Source organism: Neoarius graeffei, chromosome 28, assembly GCF_027579695.1.
Source record: "Neoarius graeffei isolate fNeoGra1 chromosome 28, fNeoGra1.pri, whole genome shotgun sequence".
NCBI lineage: Eukaryota > Metazoa > Chordata > Actinopteri > Siluriformes > Ariidae > Neoarius > Neoarius graeffei.
The window spans coordinates 51627255-51649399 of NC_083596.1; the positions used below are offsets into that span (position 1 = coordinate 51627255).

A 22145-nucleotide genomic window follows, 5' to 3' on the forward strand; every position below is an offset into this window, starting at 1 on the left:
GTCGCCAGGTCATCACAGGGCTGACACATAGACACAGACAACCATTCACACTCACACCTACGCTCAATTTAGAGTCACCAGTTAACCTAACCTGCATGTCTTTGGACTGTGGGGGAAACCGGAGCACCCAGAGGAAACCCACGCGGACACGGGGAGAACATGCAAACTCCGCACAGAAAGGCCCTCGCCAGCCACGGGGCTCGAACCCGGACCTTCTTGCTGTGAGGCGACAGCGCTAACCACTACACCACCGTATTTCACAGTGGTAGAACACTATTCTAGATAAAAACAATTGAAACTAAATCACTGCATGTCGTGACAAGTTCATATCTACACAGCAAAATCCCCAGTGTTGAATTAACACCCAGAGTGTTGATTTAACACCCTACTGTGTTTATATAGGTCCAATTGGACACAAATTAACTCTAAAAGTGTTAATTCAACACTGAGGAATTTGCTGTGTACGGTGTCCAAGATACACACCTCACACAGGCAAATAAGCTAGAATTAATAATTACAGGAATTCTACAAAACATGAGAAAACAAACCTTGTTTCTTCATCTAAAGGCAGCAAACCAACTCAATTGAATTCACTCGATAGCAGCATGGATTTATGGGTGTGTCTGAAAAAGTGAATGATCCATTGTGTTTGCGCAGTTAACTCGGGTCGGACAATTTCATTGGGAGGAAAAAAGAAATTCAGAATACTGGCAAGATGCTGTTCAGGGGGCGGGGCAGGGGCAGGTCCCTGGTTCCATCCCTAAACCCACCACTGACTCCATTAAAGTGATGTAATGCCTTTTTGTAATGCTTTAAAATGAATATATGTCATTAGTAATGAATTAATAAAGCAGGGGAAAATAATATTGTTTGTTATTTTATTATCAAGTACAAAACTATCGATAAATCATGGCTTCCGGATCCCGGAAAAAGGCAGCCTTGTCCCAGGGCTTATCTCACATGATGTCACATGGTGAACCCCAGTTATCTGGGCCATTTCTGTTCATCTGACTCTGTGCTTGTTTACTCACCGAGATCGGATATTGTTGATGGAATCTTACAAAAATAATGATGTGAAAGCGCTGTGCTGTGTTGGGATGTTTAAATCCATGTACACCAGGACACTCAGTTCATGAATTTCTGAGAAATGACACTAATCTAAAGCGACAGTAGGTGAGGTTTGTGCAAATGAAACTGACACCCCCCTGTCAAGAAGAGGAGAGGTGTGGACAAGTTCATGACAGCCCGTGGAAATAAGCATCTTTTTTATTGTTATCAGTTAATAACCACCAGCTAATGATCTCGATTGATTTGAATATATTTACACTGGTGTTAGAGTCAAGGCACAAAGTGATGGACACTAATATTTCCATATTTCTATCTATTATAAAATGATGATATTTGTTATTTCATGTACTTGCACGTGATTTATACAAATCTAACTGAGTGAACTGGCATCTGTTTCTCATCTTTGGGGCTCGAAAAGATAACCATCTACTCCGGAATATCCTTCATAATCATCTGCATCTTCATCTGACATATAAGAATCCAATCACTATCAGAATTCTCTCCAAGACGTGATTCCATATGGAGACTGATCTGACCACTGCTGCACATGGGAACGGAACCCATCCCTGGATTGTTACACGTGTGACGTCACGCAGCCCTTCGGGATCTTCCGGTTCGGTCTTGGCAGATTCCGTGGAAATTAGCTGATCTTATTGATTTTCCATCAATTTATGGCCTTTTGGATCAGCTATGGCTTGAAAACACACAGTCAGTCAACAGAATGAGTGTTGCTTTGTACAAGGAAAAGAGTGGCGTTTAGGGACATAAACATTTCTTTCAATGTTTCAACTTTACAACCATCCACATGCCCCGTCACACCACTGCTGCTGATTCCCCCTTTTCCTTTCCTCATACTGGAGTGCTGTTGATCTGATCCCCTTCAGTGATAAAACTCTATAGTGAATGATAAAGTAGGAGGAGGAGAGAGGGTCAGGGAATAGAACACTCGGAGCTCCTGGGAAAGAGCAAACGACCCCATGTACATTCACTCATGTAGTTCCCCCTGAACCGGGCTGAAGGGTGTTATACTCTTGGTGTGTTTGTTCATTTACACTATCTATCTATCTATCTATCTATCTATCTATCTATCTATCTATCTATCTATCTATCTATCTATCTATCTATCTATCTGTCTGTCTGTCTGTCTGTCTGTCTGCGTGCTCACATGCACTAATAAACACGGCAGTAAAAAACATGTCATGAGCCCAAAGCAAAAATGCTTTGTTTGATTATTTTATCGGTTCATGCTCAGGAAGTAAAGTCCGTGTGAAACAGAGAGACAAGTCGGGACATGCCTGTGCATCCCTCCATCCACCCGCGCACACACACACCCACTCTCTCTCTCACACACTCTCACTCTCTCACACACACACTCTCTCTCTCTCACACACACACTCTCTCTCTCTCTCACACACACTCTCTCTCACACACTCTCTCTCTCACACACACTCTCTCTCTCACACACATACACTCTCTCTCTCTCACACACACTCTCTCTCACACACTCTCTCTCACACACACTCTCTCTCTCACACACATACACTCTCTCTCTCACACACACACACACACACACACACACTCTCTCTCTCACACACACACTCTCTCACTCTCTCTCTCTCTCTCACACACACTCTCTCTTCCTCTCACACTCTCTCTCTCTCTCACACACTCTCTCTCTTCCTCTCACACTCTCTCTCTCTCTCTCTCTCTCACACACACACACTCTCTCTCTCTCTCTCTCCCTCCCTCTCACACTCCCTCTCTCTCTCCCTCTCTCTCACACACACACACACACACACACACACACTCTCTCTCTCTTCCTCTCACACTCCCTCTCTCTCTCTCCCTCTCTCTCTGTCTCTCTCTCTCTCTCTCTCTCTCTCTCTCTCACACACACACACACACACACTCTCTCTCTTCCTCTCACACTCCCTCTCTCTCTCTCCCTCTCTCTCTGTCTCTCTCTCTCTCTCTCTCACACACACACACACACACTCTCTCTCTCTCTCAGCAGCAGCAGCAGTGTGAGAACCGGAGCGGAGCGCGTGCGGATTAATAACCGGGAACCGGGAGCTGAGTGAAGGTCAGAGACACTGCACCGGGATTCACTCCATACACACACACACTCTCTCTCTCTCTCTCACACACACACACACACACACACACACACGCTGTTGTTGTTTACATGCATAAGCCTCCTGAATTAGACTTAGAGAACCTTTATTGTCCTTCAGTCTGCAGCAAGTGGACACCGAGTGACATTCCGCTGCAGTTCGGCTCAGCACAGAAATAAATAGGAAGTGTATTAAATTAAATTAAATTAAATTAAATTAAATTATGCAGCAGAAATATTATAAAGTGCAATATTATAAAGTGACCTGTGGAATTAGGAATTGTTTGAATTATAAATCGAAGTTCAGAGTTTGGGTTTGGAGTTCAGCAGTCTGGTGTCCTGGGGAAAGCTGTTCCAGAAGCTGGTGGTCCTGCACCGAATGCTGCGGAACCTCTTTCCAGAGGCCAGAGGGAGAACAGCCCATAGTGAGGGTGCGAGGGGTCACTGATGATGTTCCTGGCTCGAGACATGCAGCGCCTTGGTGCGAGGTCCTGAATGGAGGGAAGAGAAGTCCCAGTGATTTTCTCTGCTGCCCTCAGCGCTCTCCTCACAGTCTTCCAGTCAGAGGCGCTGCAGCCTCCACACCGCACAGATGCAGCTGGTCAGAGCGCTCTCTATGGTGCCTCTGTAGAATGTAGTGAGGATGGGCGAGGGCAGGTGGGCTCTCCTCATCCTACACAGGAAGTGCAGACGCTGCTGTGCCTTCTTGATCAGTGACATGGTGTTCACAGACCAGGTGAAGTTGTCTGTGATGTGCACCCCCAGGAACTTGGTGCTATTGACCACCTCCACGGCCATGTTGCTGATGTGAAGTGGAGCATGGCTGGGTTGGTTTTTCCTGAAGTCAACAATGATCTCTTTAGTTTTGTCCATGTTCAGGATCAGGTTGTTTTCTCTGCACCAGCCCACCAGCTGCTCCACCTCCTCTCTATAGGCCAGGTCGTTATCGTCCCTGACGAGGCCCACCACTGTGTCGTCCGCAAACTTCACAATGTGGTTGCTGGCAGCCCTGGGGACGCAGTCGTGTGTCATCAGCGTGAACAGCAGAGGGTTCAGGACACGGCCCTGAGGGGAGCCTGTGCTGAGGGTGAGGACACTGGAGGTGTTCTGTCCGACCAGAAACCTCACTTCTCTTATTAATATCCTCCTGTTTTGGGGTTCTGAGTCATGTGCTGATGTTTTGTGAGTGGATTTAGACCCACAGCATTCGAAACTGGGACTGAAATCCAAAAAAATCTGATTTTATATCAAACTGAAATTTCAAATCAGATTTGGCCCTGAAATTAATCTGCTTTTAACCTTCAACGTTTTTTTTTAAACTGAATAAAAAATGTGACCGAAAGCCTTTGAGAAATTCATCTCAATTACACACTTCATTACTATTCACACGTTTCTACGGCAACATCTTCATTACATCAGCAATTAAAACGCAAAAGTCAGAACGAACTCCAAGTTGAATGCAGTGAGACAGAAACAGAAAGTGGAGGAGAAAAATAAAAATGTTTATTCGATGTGTGTGAGACAGAAATCAGAGCCACAATAAATGTGTTTGGATTCAAATCCAGAAAACTCGACTTTTATTTAATGTTTGTGATAAAAAATCATCAAACTTCTCACTGAAGTAAAGACTCAAACGCAGCTCCTTACAGCTGAGAGGAATCCAACAACAGAGTCTCTCTTTCTGAAAAAGTTCCACATGGGGTAGAACCCGTACTGATCCGGAGAACCCTTAAAGAACCATTAAACCATCACTGGACCAGAGACCACGACGGGGAAATGTTAAACTTCTGATACGTTCTAGATCTTAATAACATATTAATGAGCACTAATGTGGAGTGTTGACTGCACACTTACCCAGTGCCCACACACACACACACACACACACACACACACACACACACACACACACACACACACACACACACAGAGCACAGGTTCTGTACGGGTTCTTTAACGGTTCCATGATTCATTCCTGAACTCAGGACACTGTCTTTGTGGAGGTTTGCCTGTTCCACAGTGGTTTCCTTCAGGTTCTCCAGTTTCCTCCCACTTTTCAAAAACATGTATCAACTCGTTCACCTGATAGACTCATCTGAAAGATTCAACTCATCTGAACGATTCGACTCGTTCACCTTCGTGACTCCTTTAAAAAGGCTGTGAAATGAAGACTTCTGTCTCCCTGCAGATGGCCTGTGCAGAAGATGAGTTTTCTCTTCATGGTGAATGTCGGAGGTGTCCACGCTGTCCCCCAGGATATGAACTGAAACAGGTGAGAGAACCGAGCGAGAGAACGGAGAACAAGAGGAGTGAAGGAGAGGAGGAAAGGAAAGGAGGGAAGAAAGATGATGGGGCTCAAAGGAATAAATCCTGTGTATGATTTATTCAGAAGAACTAACAGGTGGGCAGGGTCTTTCAGCTTAGTGGGAGGATCTTAGCTGTCCGTTAAACAAGGGGGCGTGGCAATAAATAGGAAGTAGCATTTGTAAGTGACAGTGCTTGATGCACAATGCAGAATAAATCTAATCTATGTGTGTGTGTGTGTGTGTGTGTGTGTGTGCAGGATTGTGGCTATGGGGTGGGCAGTGCCAGTGTGTGTGGTGTGTGCGATCAACGCTGGTTTAAGGAGGACTGGGGCTCTCACTTGTGCCGGATGTGTCAGAACTGTGGCCGACTTAACAGACAGGAACTCACACCATGCACACACACACACAACGCTGTGTGTGGAGATTGTCTGTTTGGGTACACACACACACACACACACACACACACACACACAAAAAAAAAAAAAAAAAAAACCCAAATCCCTGCATTCTGATTGGTTATTCTTTGTAGGTTCTACAGTAAAAGGCGATTGGATGGACTGCAGGATTTGGAGTGTTTGCCTTGTGGTTCTGCTCACATCAAACACACACAGTGCGGTTAGTCTCACACACACACACACACACACCCCATTCCCACTCACAGTAAGAACCGTAAAGTTTCTGTAATTTTGGTGAAATGGTGTCATGTGTGAATGGAAATAAACCAGAAACGTTCAAACATGAATCCGTCAACAGAGTAGCGTTTTGTTCCTTTTGTCGCGGCTCCAGTGGGAATCAGAACCGTCAGATTATGTGTTGTGATGGTGGTGACGTTTCTGGCGGTGATGTAAATGATGATATAGTGATGTTGTGACGGTGGTGACGTTTCTGGCGGTGATGTAAATGATGATATAGTGATGTTGTGACGGTGGTGACTTTTCTGGCGGTGATGTAAATGATGATATAGCGATGTTGTGATGGTGGGGACGTTTCTGGCGGTGATGTAAATGATGATGTAGTGATGTGATGGTGGTGACATTGCTGGCAGTGATGTAAATGATGATGTAATGATGTGATGGTGGTGACGTTGCTGGTGGTGATGTAAATGATGACGTAATGATGTTGTGATGGTGGTGACGTTGCTGGCGGTGATGTAGTTGATGACGTAATGATGTTGTGATGGTGGTGACGTTGTTGGCGGTGAAGTAAATGATGTAGTGATGTTGTGACGGTGGTGACGTTGCTGGCGGTGATGTAAATGATGACGTAATGATGTTGTGATGGTGATGACGTTTCTGGCAGTGATGTAAATGATGATGTAGTGATGTGACGGTGGTGACGTTTCTGGCGGTGATGTAAATGATGATGTAGTGATGTTGTGATGGTGGTGATGTTGCTGGCAGTGATGTAGATGATGATGTAGTGATGTGACGGTGGTGACGTTTCTGGCGGTGATGTAAATGATGATGTAGTGATGTTGTGATGGTGGTGACGTTGCTGGTGGTGATGTAAATGATGACGTAATGATGTTGTGACAGTGGTGACGTTGCTGGCGGTGATGTAAATGATGATGTAGTGATGTTGTGATGGTGGTGACGTTGCTGGTGGTGATGTAAATGATGACGTAATGATGTTGTGACAGTGGTGACGTTGCTGGCAGTGATGAAAATGATGATGTAGTGATGTTGTGATGGTGGTGACGTTGCTGGCGGTGATGTAGATGATGATGTAGTGATGTTTTGATGGTGGTGACGTTGCTGGCAGTGATGTAAATGATGATATAGTGATGTTGTGACGGTGGTGACGTTTCTGGCGGTGATATAGATGATGATGTAGTGATGTTGTGATGGTGGTGACGTTGCTGGCGGTGATGTAAATGATGATATAGTGATGTTGTGACGGTGGGGACGTTTCTGGCGGTGATGTAAATGATGATGTAGTGATGTGATGGTGGTGACATTGCTGGCAGTGATGTAAATGATGATGTAATGATGTGATGGTGGTGACGTTGCTGGTGGTGATGTAAATGATGACGTAATGATGTTGTGATGGTGGTGACGTTGCTGGCGGTGATGTAGATGATGACGTAATGATGTTGTGATGGTGGTGACGTTGTTGGCGGTGAAGTAAATGATGTAGTGATGTTGTGACGGTGGTGACGTTGCTGGCGGTGATGTAAATGATGACGTAATGATGTTGTGATGTGACGGTGGTGACGTTTCTGGCGGTGATGTAAATGATGATGTAGTGATGTTGTGATGGTGGTGACGTTGCTGGTGGTGATGTAAATGATGACGTAATGATGTTGTGACAGTGGTGACGTTGCTGGCGGTGATGTAAATGATGATGTAGTGATGTTGTGATGGTGGTGACGTTGCTGGTGGTGATGTAAATGATGACGTAATGATGTTGTGACAGTGGTGACGTTGCTGGCAGTGATGTAAATGATGATGTAGTGATGTTGTGATGGTGGTGACGTTTCTGGCGGTGATGTAAATGATGATGTAGTGATGTTGTGATGGTGGTGATGTTGCTGGCGGTGATGTAAATGATAATATAGTGATGTTGTGACATTGGTGACATTTCTGGCGGTGATGAAAATGATGATGTAGTGATGTTGTGATGGTGGTGACGTTGCTGGCGGTGATGTAGATGATGATGTAGTGATGTTTTGATGGTGGTGACGTTGCTGGCAGTGATATAAATGATGATATAGTGATGTTGTGACGGTGGTGACGTTTCTGGCGGTGATGTAGATGATGATGTAGTGATGTTGTGATGGTGGTGACGTTGCTGGCGGTGATGTAAATGATGATATAGTGATGTTGTGACGGTGGTGACGTTTCTGGCAGTGATGTAAATGATGATGTAGTGATGTGATGGTGGTGACGTTGCTGGCAGTGATGTAGATGATGTAGTGATGTTGTGATGGTGTTGACGTTGCTGGCGGTGATGTAAATGATGATATAGTGATGTTGTGATGGTGGTGACGTTTCTGGCGGTGATGTAAATGATGATGTAGTGATGTTGTGATGGTGGGGATGTTGCTGGCAGTGATGTAGATGATGATGTAGTGATGTTGTGACGGTGGTGACGTTTCTGGCGGTGATGTAAATGATGATATAGTGATGTTGTGATGGTGGTGACGTTTCTGGCGGTGATGTAAATGATGATGTAGTGATGTTGTGATGGTGGGGATGTTGCTGGCAGTGATGTAGATGATGATGTAGTGATGTTGTGACGGTGGTGACATTTCTGGCGGTGATGTAAATGATGATATAGTGATGTGATGGTGGTGATGTTGCTGGCGGTGATGTAAATGATGATATAGTGATGTTGTGATGGTGGTGACGTTGCTGGCGGTGATGTAGATGATGATATAGTGATGTTGTGATGGTGGTGATGTTGCTGGCAGTGATGTAGATGATGATATAGTGATGTTGTGACGGTGGTGACGTTTCTGGCGGTGATGTAAATGATGACGCAATGATGGTGTGATGGTGGTGACGTTGTTGGCGGTGATGTAAATGATGATGTAGTGATGTTGTGCCGGTGGTGACGTTGCTGGTGGTGATGTAAATGATGATGTAGTGATGTGATGGTGGTGACGTTGCTGGCGGTGATGTAAATGATGACGTAATGATGTTGTGATGGTGATGACGTTTCTGGCAGTGATGTAAATGATGATGTAGTGATATTGTGATGGTGGTGATGTTGCTGGCAGTGATTTAGATGATGATGTAGTGATGTGACGGTGGTGACGTTTCTGGCGGTGATGTAAATGATGATGTAGTGATGTGATGGTGGTGGCGTTTCTGGCGGTGATATAAATGATGATGTAGTGATGTGATGGTGGTGACGTTGCTGGTGGTGATGTATATGATGACGTAATGATGTTGTGACGGTGGTGACGTTTCTGGCGGTGATGTAAATGATGATATAGTGATGTTGTGATGGTGGTGACGTTGCTGGCGGTGATGTAGATGATGATATAGTGATGTTGTGATGGTGGTGATGTTGCTGGCAGTGATGTAGATGATGATATAGTGATGTTGTGACGGTGGTGACGTTTCTGGCGGTGATGTAAATGATGACGCAATGATGGTGTGATGGTGGTGACGTTGTTGGCGGTGATGTAAATGATGATGTAGTGATGTTGTGCCGGTGGTGACGTTGCTGGTGGTGATGTAAATGATGATGTAGTGATGTGATGGTGGTGACGTTGCTGGCGGTGATGTAAATGATGACGTAATGATGTTGTGATGGTGATGACGTTTCTGGCAGTGATGTAAATGATGATGTAGTGATATTGTGATGGTGGTGATGTTGCTGGCAGTGATTTAGATGATGATGTAGTGATGTGACGGTGGTGACGTTTCTGGCGGTGATGTAAATGATGATGTAGTGATGTGATGGTGGTGGCGTTTCTGGCGGTGATATAAATGATGATGTAGTGATGTGATGGTGGTGACGTTGCTGGTGGTGATGTATATGATGACGTAATGATGTTGTGACGGTGGTGACGTTTCTGGCGGTGATGTAAATGATGATGTAGTGATGTTGTGATGGTGGTGACGTTTCTGGCGGTGATGTAAATGATGATATAGTGATGTTGTGATGGTGGTGACGTTTCTGGCGGTGATGTAAATGATGATGTAGTGATGTTGTGATGGTGGGGATGTTGCTGGCAGTGATGTAGATGATGATGTACTGATGTTGTGACAGTGGTGACATTGCTGGCGGTGATGTAAATGATGATATAGTGATGTTGTGACGGTGGTGACGTTTCTGGCAGTGATGTAAATGATGATGTAGTGATGTGATGGTGGTGACGTTACTGGCGGTGATGTAAATGATGATATAGTGATGTTGTGACGGTGGTGACGTTTCTGGCAGTGATGTAAATGATGATGTAGTGATGTGATGGTGGTGACGTTGCTGGCAGTGATGTAGATGATGTATTGATGTTGTGATGGTGTTGATATTGCTGGCGGTGATGTAAATGATGATATAGTGATATTGTGATGGTGGTGAAGTTTCTGGCGGTGATGCAAATGATGATGTAGTGATGTGATGGTCGGGATGTTGCTGGCAGTGATGTAGATGATGATGTAGTGATGTTGTGACGTTGTTGACGTTTCTGGCGGTGATGTAAATGATGATATAGTGATGTGATGGTGGTGATGTTGCTGGCGGTGATGTAAATGATGATGTAGTTATGTTGTGATGGTGGTGATGTTGCTGGCGGTGATGTAAATGAGGACGTAGTGATGTTGTGACGGTGGTGACGTTTCAGGCGGTGATGTAAATGGTGATTTAGTGATGTTGTGATGGTGGTGATGTTGCTGGCAGTGATGTAGATGATGATGTAGTGATGTGACGGTGGTGACGTTTCTCGCGGTGATGTAAATGATGATGTAGTGATGTTGTGATGGTGGTGATGTTGCTGGCAGTGATGTAGATGATGATGTAGTGATGTGACGGTGGTGACGTTTCTGGCGGTGATGTAAATGATGATGTAGTGATGTTGTGATGGTGGTGACGTTGCTGGTGGTGATGTAAATGATGATGTAGTGATGTTGTGACGGTGATGACGTTTCTGGCGGTGATGTAAATGATGATGTAGTGATGTTGTGATGGTGGTGACGTTTCTGGCGGTGATGTAAATGATGATGTAGTGATGTTGTGATGGTGGTGACGTTGCTGGCAGTGATGTAAATGATGATGTATTGATGTTGTGATGGTGGTGATGTTGCTGGTGGTGATGTAGATGATGTAGTGATGTTGTGACGGTGGTGACGTTTCTGGCGGTGATGTAAATGATGATGTAGTATTGTTGTGATGGTGGTGATGTTGCTGGCGGTGATGTAAATGATGATGTAGTAATGTTGTGATGGTGGTGACGTTTCTGGTGGTGATGTAAATGATGATGTAGTGATGTTGTGATGGTGGTGATGTTGCTGGCGGTGATGTAAATGATGATGTAGTGATGTTGTGATGTTGGTGACATTTCTGGCGGTGATGTAAATGATGATGTAGTGATGTTGTGATGGTGGTGATGTTGCTGGCGGTGATGTAAATGATGATGTAGTGATGTGATGGTGGTGACGTTTCTGGTGGTGATGTAAATGATGATGTAGTGATGTTGTGATGGTGGTGACGTTGCTGGTGGTGATGTAGATGATGTAGTGATGTTGTGACGGTGGTGACGTTTCTGGCGGTGATGTAAATGATGATGTAGTATTGTTGTGATGGTGGTGATGTTGCTGGCAGTGATGTAGATGATGATGTAGTGATGTTGTGATGGTGGTGACGTTTCTGGCGGTGATGTAAATGATGATGTAGTGATGTTGTGATGTTGGTGACGTTTCTGGCGGTGATGTAGATGATGATGTAGTGATGTTGTGACGGTGGTGACGTAGCTGGCGGTGATGTAAATGATGATGTAGTGATGTTGTGACGGTGGTGACGTTGCTGGTAGTGATGTAAATGATGATGTAATGATGTTGTGATGGTGGTGACATTGCTGGCGGTGATGTAAATGATGATATAGTGATGTTGTGACGGTGGTGACGTTTTTGGCGGTGATGTAAATGATGATGTAGTGATGTTGTGTTGGTGGTGACATTGCTGGCGGTGATGTAAATGATGATATAGTGATGTTGTGATGGTGGTGATGTTGCTGGCGGTGATGTAAATGATGATGTAGTGATGTCACGGTGGTGACGTTTCTGGCGGTGATGTAAATGATGATGTAGTGATGTTGTGACGGTGGTTATGTTGCTGGCAGTGATGTAAATGATGATGTAATGATGTTGTGATGGTGGTGACGTTGTTGGCGGTGATGTAAATGATGATGTAGTGATGTTGTGACGGTGGTGACGTTGCTGGCGGTGATGTAAATGATGATGTAGTGATGTTGTGATGGTGGTGACGTTGCTGGCGGTGATGTAAATGATGATGTAGTGATGCTGTGACGGTGGTGATGTTGCTGGCGGTGATGTAAATGATGATGTAGTGATGTTGTGATGGTGGTGACGTTGCTGGCAGTGATGTAAATGATGATGTAGTGATGTTGTGACGGTGGTGATATTGCTGGCGGTGATGTAAATGATGATGTAGTGATGTTGTGATGTTGGTGATGTTTCTGGCGGTGATGTAGATGATGATATAGTGATGTTGTGATGGTGGTGATGTTGCTGGCAGTGATGCAGATGATGATATAGTGATGTTGTGACGGTGGTGATGTTGCTGGCAGTGATGTAGATGATGATATAGTGATGTTGTGACGGTGTTGATGTTGCTGGCGGTGATGTAAATGATGATGTAGTGATGTTGTGATGGTGGTGATGTTGCTGGCGGTGATGTAAATGATGATATAGTGATGTTGTGATGGTGGTGACGTTTCTGGCGGTGATGTAAATGATGATGTAGTGATGTTGTGATGGTGGTGACGTTGCTGGCAGTGATGTAGATGATGATGTAGTGATGTTGTGATGTTGGTGACGTTGCTGGCAGTGATGTAAATGATGTAGTGATGTTGTGACGGTGGTGATATTGCTGGCGGTGATGTAAATGATGATGTAGTGATGTTGTGATGTTGGTGATGTTTCTGGCGGTGATGTAGATGATGATGTAGTGATGTTGTGACGGTGGTGATGTTGCTGGCGGTGATGTAAATGATGATGTAGTGATGTTGTGATGGTGGTGACGTTGCTGGCAGTGATGTAAATGATGATGTAGTGATGTTGTGACGGTGGTGATGTTGCTGGCGGTGATGTAAATGATGATGTAGTGATGTTGTGATGGTGGTGATGTTGCTGGCAGTGATGTAGATGATGATATAGTGATGTTGTGACAGTGTTGATGTTGCTGGTGGTGATGTAAATGATGATGTAGTGATGTTGTGATGGTGGTGACGTTGCTGGCAGTGATGTAAATGATGATGTAGTGATGTTGTGACGGTGTTGATGTTGCTGGCGGTGATGTAAATGATGATGTAGTGATGTTGTGATGTTGGTGATGTTTCTGGCGGTGATGTAGATGATGATATAGTGATGTTGTGATGGTGGTGATGTTGCTGGCAGTGATGTAGATGATGATATAGTGATGTTGTGACGGTGGTGATGTTGCTGGCAGTGATGTAGATGATGATATAGTGATGTTGTGACAGTGTTGATGTTGCTGGTGGTGATGTAAATGATGATGTAGTGATGTTGTGATGGTGGTGATGTTGCTGGCGGTGATGTAAATGATGATGTAGTGATGTTGTGATGGTGGTGACGTTTCTGGCGGTGATGTAAATGATGATGTAGTGATGTTGTGATGGTGGTGATGTTGCTGGCGGTGATGTAAATGATGATGTAGTGATGTTGTGATGGTGGTGACGTTTCTGGCGGTGATGTAAATGATGATGTAGTGATGTTGTGATGGTGGTGATGTTGCTGGCGGTGATGTAAATGATGATGTAGTGATGTTGTGATGGTGGTGATGTTGCTGGCGGTGATGTAAATGATGATGTAGTGATGTTGTGATGGTGGTGATGTTGCTGGCGGTGATGTAAATGATGATGTAGTGATGTTGTGATGGTGGTGATGTTGCTGGCGGTGATGTAAATGATGATGTAGTGATGTTGTGATGGTGGTGATGTTGCTGGCAGTGATGTAGATGATGATATAGTGATGTTGTGACGGTGTTGATGTTGCTGGCGGTGATGTAAATGATGATGTAGTGATGTTGTGATGGTGGTGATGTTGCTGGCGGTGATGTAAATGATGATATAGTGATGTTGTGATGGTGGTGATGTTGCTGGCAGTGATGTAGATGATGATATAGTGATGTTGTGACGGTGTTGATGTTGCTGGCGGTGATGTAAATGATGATGTAGTGATGTTGTGATGTTGGTGACGTTTCTGGCGGTGATGTAGATGATGATGTAGTGATGTTGTGATGTTGGTGACATTTCTGGCGGTGATGTAGATGATGATATAGTGATGTTGTGACGGTGTTGATGTTGCTGGCGGTGATGTAAATGATGATGTAGTGATGTTGTGATGTTGGTGACGTTTCTGGCGGTGATGTAGATGATGATATAGTGATGTTGTGATGTTGGTGACGTTTCTGGCGGTGATGTAGATGATGATGTAGTGATGTTGTGACGGTGGTTATGTTGCTGGCGGTGATGTAAATGATGATTTAGTGATGTTGTGATGTTGGTGACGTTTCTGGTGGTGATGTAGATGATGATGTAGTGATGTTGTGACGGTGGTGATGTTGCTGGCGGTGATGTAAATGATGATGTAGTGATGTTGTGATGTTGGTGACGTTTCTGGCGGTGATGTAGATGATGATGTAGTGATGTTGTGACGGTGGTGATGTTGCTGGCAGTGATGTAGATGATGATATAGTTATGTTGTGACGGTGGTGATGTTGCTGGCGGTGATGTAAATGATGATGTAGTGATGTTGTGATGTTGGTGACGTTTCTGGCGGTGATGTAAATGATGATGTAGTGATGTTGTGATGTTGGTGACGTTTCTGGCGGTTATGTAGATGATGATGTAGTGATGTTGTGACGGTGGTGATGTTGCTGGCGGTGATGTAAATGATGATGTAGTGATGTTGTGATGTTGGTGACGTTTCTGGCGGTTATGTAGATTATGATATAGTGATGTTGTGACGGTGGGGATGTTGCTGGCGGTGATGTAGATGATGATATAGTTATGTTGTGACGGTGGTGATGTTGCTGGCGGTGATGTAAATGATGATGTAGTGATGTTGTGATGGTGGTGACGTTGCTGGCGGTGATGTAGATGATGATGTAGTGATGTTGTGATGGTGGTGATGTTGCTGGCGGTGATGTAGATGATGATGTACTGATGTTGTGACAGTGGTGATGTTGCTGGCGGTGATGTAGATGATGATGTAGTGATGTTGTGACGGTGGTGATGTTGCTGGCGGTGATGTAGATGATGATGTAGTGATGTTGTGACGGTGGTGATATTGCTGGCGGTGATGTAGATGATGATGTAGTGATGTTGTGATGGTGGTGACGTTGCTGACGGTGATGTAGATGATGATGTAGTGATGTTGTGATGGTGGTGATGTTGCTGGCGGTGATGTAAATGATGATGTAGTGATGTTGTGATGGTGGTGATGTTGCTGGCGGTGATGTAGATGATGATGTAGTGATGTTGTGACGGTGGTGATGTTGCTGGCGGTGATGTAGATGATGATGTAGTGATGTGATGGTGGTGATGTTGCTGGCGGTGATGTAAATGATGATGTAGTGATGTTGTGATGGTGGTGATGTTGCTGGCGGTGATGTAGATGATGATGTAGTGATGTTGTGATGGTGGTGACGTTGCTGGCGGTGATGTAGATGATGATGTAGTGATGTTGTGATGGTGGTGATGTTGCTGGCGGTGATGTAGATGATGATGTAGTGATGTTGTGATGGTGGTGATGTTGCTGGCGGTGATGTAAATGATGATGTAGTGATGTTGTGATGGTGGTGATGTTGCTGGCGGTGATGTAGATGATGATGTAGTGATGTTGTGATGGTGGTGATGTTGCTGGCGGTGATGTAGATGATGATGTAGTGATGTTGTGATGGTGGTGATGTTGCTGGCGGTGATGTAAATGATGATGTAGTGATGTTGTGATGGTGGTGATGTTGCTGGCGGTGATGTAGATGATGATGTAGTGATGTTGTGATGGTGGTGATGTTGCTGGCGGTGATGTAGATGATGATGTAGTGATGTTGTGATGGTGGTGATGTTGCTGGCGGTGATGTAAATGATGATGTAGTGATGTTGTGATGGTGGTGACGTTGCTGGCGGTGATGTAGATGATGATGTTGTGATGTTGTGACAGGAGTCAACCAGATATGTGAAGCTTGTTTTCATGGACATGTGCAATTATGATCAACTACATACATTATAATAATAATTCCAACAATAACAAATAATAATGACAAAACAATGTACTGAAATAAAAGTATGAATGTGGGCTCTCTCTACCTCTTCCTCCCTCCCCTCTTCTCCCTCTCTCTCTCTCTCTCTCTCTCTCTCTCTCCCTCTTCCTCCCCCTTCTCTCTCTCTCTCTCTCTCTCTCTCTCTCTCCCTCTCCCTCCCCCTTCTCTCTCTCTCTCCCTCTTCCTCCCCCTTCTCTCTCGCTCTCTCTCTACCTCTTCCTCCCTCCCCTCTTCTCCCTCTCTCTCTCTCTCTCTCTCTCTCTATCTCTCTCTCTCTCTCCCTCTTCCTCCCCCTTCTCTCTCTCTCTCTCTCTCTCTCTCTCCCTCTCCCTCCCCCTTCTCTCTCTCTCTCCCTCTTCCTCCCCCTTCTCTCTCGCTCTCTCTCTCCCTCTTCCTCCCCCCTTCTCTCTCCCTCTCTCTCTCCCTCTTCCTCCCCCCTTCTCTCTCCCTCTCTCTCTCCCTCTTCCTCCCCCTTCTCTCCCTCTCTCTCTCCCTCTTCCTCCCCCCTTCTCTCTCTCTCTCTCCCTCCCTCCCTCCCCCTCTTCTCTCCCTCTCTCTCTCTCTCTCTCCCCCTCTTCCTCCCGCTTCTCTCTCCCTCTTCCCCCCTTCTCTCTCTCTCTCTCCCTCCCTCCCCCTCTTCTCTCCCTCTCTCTCCCTCTTCCTCCCCTCTTCTCTCTCCCTCTTCCTCCCCCCTTCTCTCTCTCTCTCTCTCTCTCTCTCTCTTTCTTTCTCCCCCTTCTCTCTCTCTCCCTCTTCCTCCCCTTCTCTCTCTCTCCCTCTTCCTCCCCCCTTCTCTCTCTCTCCCTCCCTTCCCCTTCTCTCTCTCTCTCTCTCCCTCTTCCTCCACCTTCTCTCTCTCTTCCTCCGCCTTCTCTCTCTCCCTCTTCCTCCCCCCTTCTCTCTCTCTCCCTCTCCCTCCCTCCCCCGTTCTCTCTCTGTCTCCCAGGATTTTGACATTAATACATTTCTCGGGGTTGAGGGGCGGAGACAGATCCGAGCGCAGAAACCTTTTCTTTCCACAGGACAATCAAAGGAACAAAAACTCCAGGCATGAAAACAAACACCACAGTAGCCGTGAGGAACACGACGAGCATCAGCATGGAGAATAAAAACAAACACGAGACAAACTAACAGAAGGCGGGGTTTAAATCAGGAGAGTAACATAAGGCGGGGTTTAAATCAGGAGAGTAACAGAAGGTGGGGTTTAAATCATGAGGGAAACAGAAGGCGGGGTTTAAATCAGGAGAGTAACAGAAGACGGGGTTTAAATCAGCAGAGTAGGAGAAGGCGGGGTTAAAATCAGGGGAGTAGAAGAAGGCGGGGTTAAAATCAGCAGAGTAACAGAAGGCAGGGTTTAAATCAGCAGAGTAACAGAAGGCGTGGTTTAAATCAGCAGAGTAGCAGAAGGCGGGGTTTAAATCAGGAGGGTAACAGAAGGCGGGGTTTAAATCAGGAGAGTAACAGAAGGCGGGGTTTAAATCAGCAGAGTAACAGAAGGCGGGGTTTAAATCAGCAGAGTAACAGAAGGCGGGGTTTAAATCAGGAGGGTAACAGAAGGCGGGGTTTAAATCAGGAGGGAAACAGAAGGCGGGGTTTAAATCAGGAGAGTAGCAGAAGGCGGGGTAGCAGAAGGTGGGGTTTAAATCAGCAGAGTAACAGAAGGTGGGGTTTAAATCAGCAGAGTAGCAGAAGGCGGGGTTTAAGTCAGCAGAATAGCAGAAGGCGGGGTTTAAATCAGGAGAGTAGCAGAAGGCGGGGTAGCAGAAGGTGGGGTTTAAATCAGCAGAATAACAGAAGTTGGGTTTTAAATCAGCAGAGTAGCAGAAGGTGGGGATTAAATTAGGATGGTAACAGAAGGTGGGGTTTAAATCAGCAGTGTAGCAGAAGACGGCGTTTAAATCAGCAGAGTAACAGAAGGCGGGGTTTAAATCAGGAGGGTAGCAGAAGGCGGGGTTTAAATCAGCAGAGTAGCAGAAGTCAGGGTTTAAATCAGGAGGGTAACAGAAGGCGGGGTTTAAATCAGGATGGTAACAGATGGCGTGGTTTACATCAAGAGGGTAACAGAAGGCAGGGTTTAAATCAGGAGGGTAACAGAAGGCGGGGTTTAAATCAGGCGAGTAACAGAAGGCGGGGTTTAAATCAGCAGAGTAACAGAAGGCGGGGTTTAAATCAGGAGAGTAGCAGAAGACGGGGTTTAAATCAGGATGGTAACGGAAGGCGTGGTTTACATCAACAGGGTGACAGAAGGCGGGGTTTAAATCAGGAGAGTAACAGAAGGCGGGGTTTAAATCAGGATGGTAACAGAAGGTGTGGTTTACATCAAGAGGGTAACAGAAGGCGGGGTTTAAATCAGGAGCGTAACAGAAGGCGGGGTTTAAATCAGGCGAGTAACAGAAGGCGGGGTTTAAATCAGCAGAGTAACAGAAGGCGGGGTTTAAATCAGGAGAGTAGCAGAAGACGGGGTTTAAATCAGCAGAGTAGCAGAAGGCGGGGTTTAAATCAGCAGAGTAACAGAAGGCGGGGTTTAAATCAGGAGGGTAACAGAAGGCGGGGTTTAAATCAGAGTAACAGAAGGCGGGGTTTAAATCAGCAGAGTAACAGAAGCCGGGGTTTAAATCAGCAGACTAACAGAAGGTGGGTTTAAATCAGCAGAGTAGCAGAAGGTGGGGATTAAATCAGCAGAGTAGCAGAAGGCGGGGTTTAAATCAGCAGAGTAGCAGAAGACGGGGTTTAAATCAGGAGAGTAGCAGAAGGTGGGGATTAAATTAGGAGAGTAACAGAATGCGGGGTTTAAATCAGCAGAGTAGCAGAAGGCGGGGTTTAAATCAGGAGAGTAAAAGAAGGTGGGGTTTAAATCAGCAGAGTAGCAGAAGGCGGGGTTTAAATCAGGAGAGTAGCAGAAGGCGGGATTAAAATCAGCAGAGTCGCAGCTGGCAGGGTTTAAATCAGCAGAGTAACAGAAGGCGGGGTTTAAATCAGCAGAGTAGCCTAAGGCGGGGTTTAAATCAGGATAGTAACAGAAGGCAGGGTTTAAATCAGGAGGTTAACAGAAGGCAGACTTTAAATCAGCAGAGTAGCAGAAGGCGGGGTTTAAATCAGGAGGGTAACAGAAGGTGGGGTTTAAACCAGGAGGTTAACAGAAGGCGGACTTTAAATCAGGAGGGTAACAGAAGGCGGGGTTTAAATTCGGAGAGTAACAGAAGGCAGGGTTTAAATCAGGAGGGTAACAGAAGGCGGACTTTTAATCAGGAGTGTAACAGAAGGCGGGGTTTAAATCAGGAGGGTAACAGAAGGCGGACTTTAAATCAGCAGAGTAGCAGAAGGCGGGGTTTAAATCAGGAGGGTAACAGAAGGTGGGGTTTAAACCAGGAGGGTAACAGAACCCGGACTTTAAATCAGGAGGGTAACAGAAGGCGGGGTTTAAATCAGGAGAGTAACAGAAGGCAGGGTTTAAATCAGCAGAGTAGCAGAAGGCGGGGTTTAAATCAGGAGAGTAGCAGAAGGCGGGGTTTCAATCAGGAGAGTAGCAGAAGGTGGGGTTTAAATCAGGAGAGTAACAGAAGGCGTGGTTTAAATCAACAAAGTAGCAGAAGGCGGGGTTAAAATCAGCAGAGTAACAGAAGGCAGGGTTTAAATCAGGAGAGTAGCAGAAGGCGGGGTTTAAATCAGCAGAGTAGCAGAAGGCGGGATTTATGTCAGCAGAGTAGCAGACGGTGGGGTTTAAATCAGCAGAGTAGGAGAAGGCGGGGTTTAAATCAGCAGAGTAGCATAAGGCGGGATTTAAGTCAGCAGAGTAGCAGATGGTGGGGTTTAAATCAGCAGAGTAGCAGAAGGCGGGGTTAAAATCAGCAGAGTAGCAGAAGGCGGGGTTAAAATCAGCAGAGTAGCAGAAGGCGGGGTTTAAGTCAGCAGAGTAGCAGAAGGCAGGGTTTAAATCAGGAGAGTAGCAGAAGGCGGGGTTTAAAATCATCAGTGTAACAGACGGCGGGGTTTAAATCAGTAGAGTAACAGAAGGTGGGGTTTAAATCAGGAGAGTAACAGAAGGCGGGGTTTAAATCAGGAGAGTAACAGAAGGTGGGGTTTAAATCAGGAGAGTAGCAGAAGGCGGGGTTTAACTCAGGAGGGAAACAGAAGCCGGGGTTTAAATCAGGAGAGTAACAGAAGGTGGGGTTTAAATCAGTTGAGTTACAGAAGGTGGGGTTCAAAGCAGGAGTGTAACAGAAGGCGGGGTTTAAATCAGCAGAGTAGCAGAAAGCAGGGTTTAAAATCAGGAGGAAAACAGAAGGCGGGGTTTAAATCATGAGAGTAGCAGAAGGCGGGATTAAAATCAGTAGAGTAGCAGATGGCGGGGTTTAAATCAGCAGAGTAACTGAAGGCGGGGTTTAAATCAGGAGGGTAACAGAATGCGGGGTTTAAATCAGCAGAGTAGCAGAAGGCGGGGTTTAAATCAGGAGAGTAACAGAAGGCAGGGTTTAAATCAGGAGGGTAACAGAAGGCGGACTTTAAATCAGGAGGGTAACACAAGGCGGGATTTAAATCAGGAGAGTAACAGAAGGCGGACTTTAAATCAGCAGAGTAGCAGACGGCGGGATTTTAATCAGGAGACTAACAGAAGGCAGTTTTTAAATCAGCAGAGTAGCAGATGGTGGGGTTTAAATCAGCAGAGTAGCAGAAGGCGGGGTTAAAATCAGCAGAGTAGCAGAAGGCGGGGTTTAAATCAGCAGAGTAGCAGAAGGTGGGGTTAAAATCAGCAGAGTAGCAGAAGGCAGAGTTTAAATCAGGAGGGTAACAGAAGGCGGACTTTAAATCAGGAGGGTAACAGAAGGCGGGGTTTAAATCAGGAGAGTTACAGAAGGCAGGGTTTAAGTCAGGAGGGTAACAGAAGGCGGACTTTAAATCAGGAGGGTAACATAAGGCGGGGTTTATATCAGGAGGGTAGCAGAAGGCGGGGTTTAAATCAGGAGAGTAGCAGAAGGCGGGGTTTAAATCAGCAGAGTAGCAGAAGGCGGGGTTTAAATCAGCAGAGTAGCCGAAGGCGGGGTTTAAATCAGCAGAGTAGCCGAAGGCGGGGTTTAAGTCAGCAGAGTTGCAGAAGGTGGGGTTTAAATCAGCAGAGTAGCAGAAGGCGGGGTTAAAATCAGCAGAGTAGCAGAAGGCGGGGTTAAAATCAGCAGAGTAGCAGAAGGCGGGGTTAAAATCAGCAGAGTAGCAGAAGGCGGGGTTTAAGTCAGCAGAGTAGCTGATGGCGGGGTTTAAATCAGGAGAGTAACAGAAGTTGGGGTTTAAATCAGCAGAGTAACAGAAGGCGGGATTTAAATCAGCAGAGTAGCAGAAGGTGGTGTTTAAATCAGGAGAGTAAGAAGGCGGGGTTTAAGTCAGGAGAGTAACAGAAGGTGGGGTTTAAATCAGCAGAGTAACAGAAGGTGGGGTTTAAATCAGGAGAGTAACAGAAGGCGGGGTTTAAATCAGCAGAGTAACAGAAGGTGGGGTTTAAGTCAGGTGAGTAGCACAAGGTGGGGTTTAAATCAGGAGGGTAACAGAAGGCGTGGTTTAAATCAACAGAGTAGCAGAAGGTGGGGTTTAAATCAGCAGAGTAGCAGAAGGCATGGTTTAAATCAGGAGAGTAGCAGAAGGCGGGGTTTAAATCAGGAGAGTAGCAGAAGGCGGGGTTTAAATCAACAGAGTAGCAG

At 45.7% G+C, this 22145-nt stretch overlaps 1 protein-coding gene across 3 annotated transcripts in view; it reads left to right on the forward strand.

Moving 5' to 3' along the window:
* Window positions 1–2460: 2460 nt before the first annotated feature.
* Window positions 2461–22145, forward strand: part of eda2r (ectodysplasin A2 receptor) — a 25443-nt gene continuing 5758 nt past the window's right edge. For 2 of the 3 annotated variants that reach the window (XM_060912284.1, XM_060912285.1), the window contains exons 1-4: window positions 2461–3151; window positions 5367–5450; window positions 5742–5920; window positions 6014–6099. In XM_060912284.1, coding sequence (XP_060768267.1) covers window positions 5367–5450; window positions 5742–5920; window positions 6014–6099 — 349 coding nt within the window. In that variant the 5' untranslated portion in view covers window positions 2461–3151. The remainder of the gene's footprint in view (window positions 3152–5366; window positions 5451–5741; window positions 5921–6013; window positions 6100–22145) is intronic. The other variant, XM_060912286.1, reaches the window with a different exon arrangement.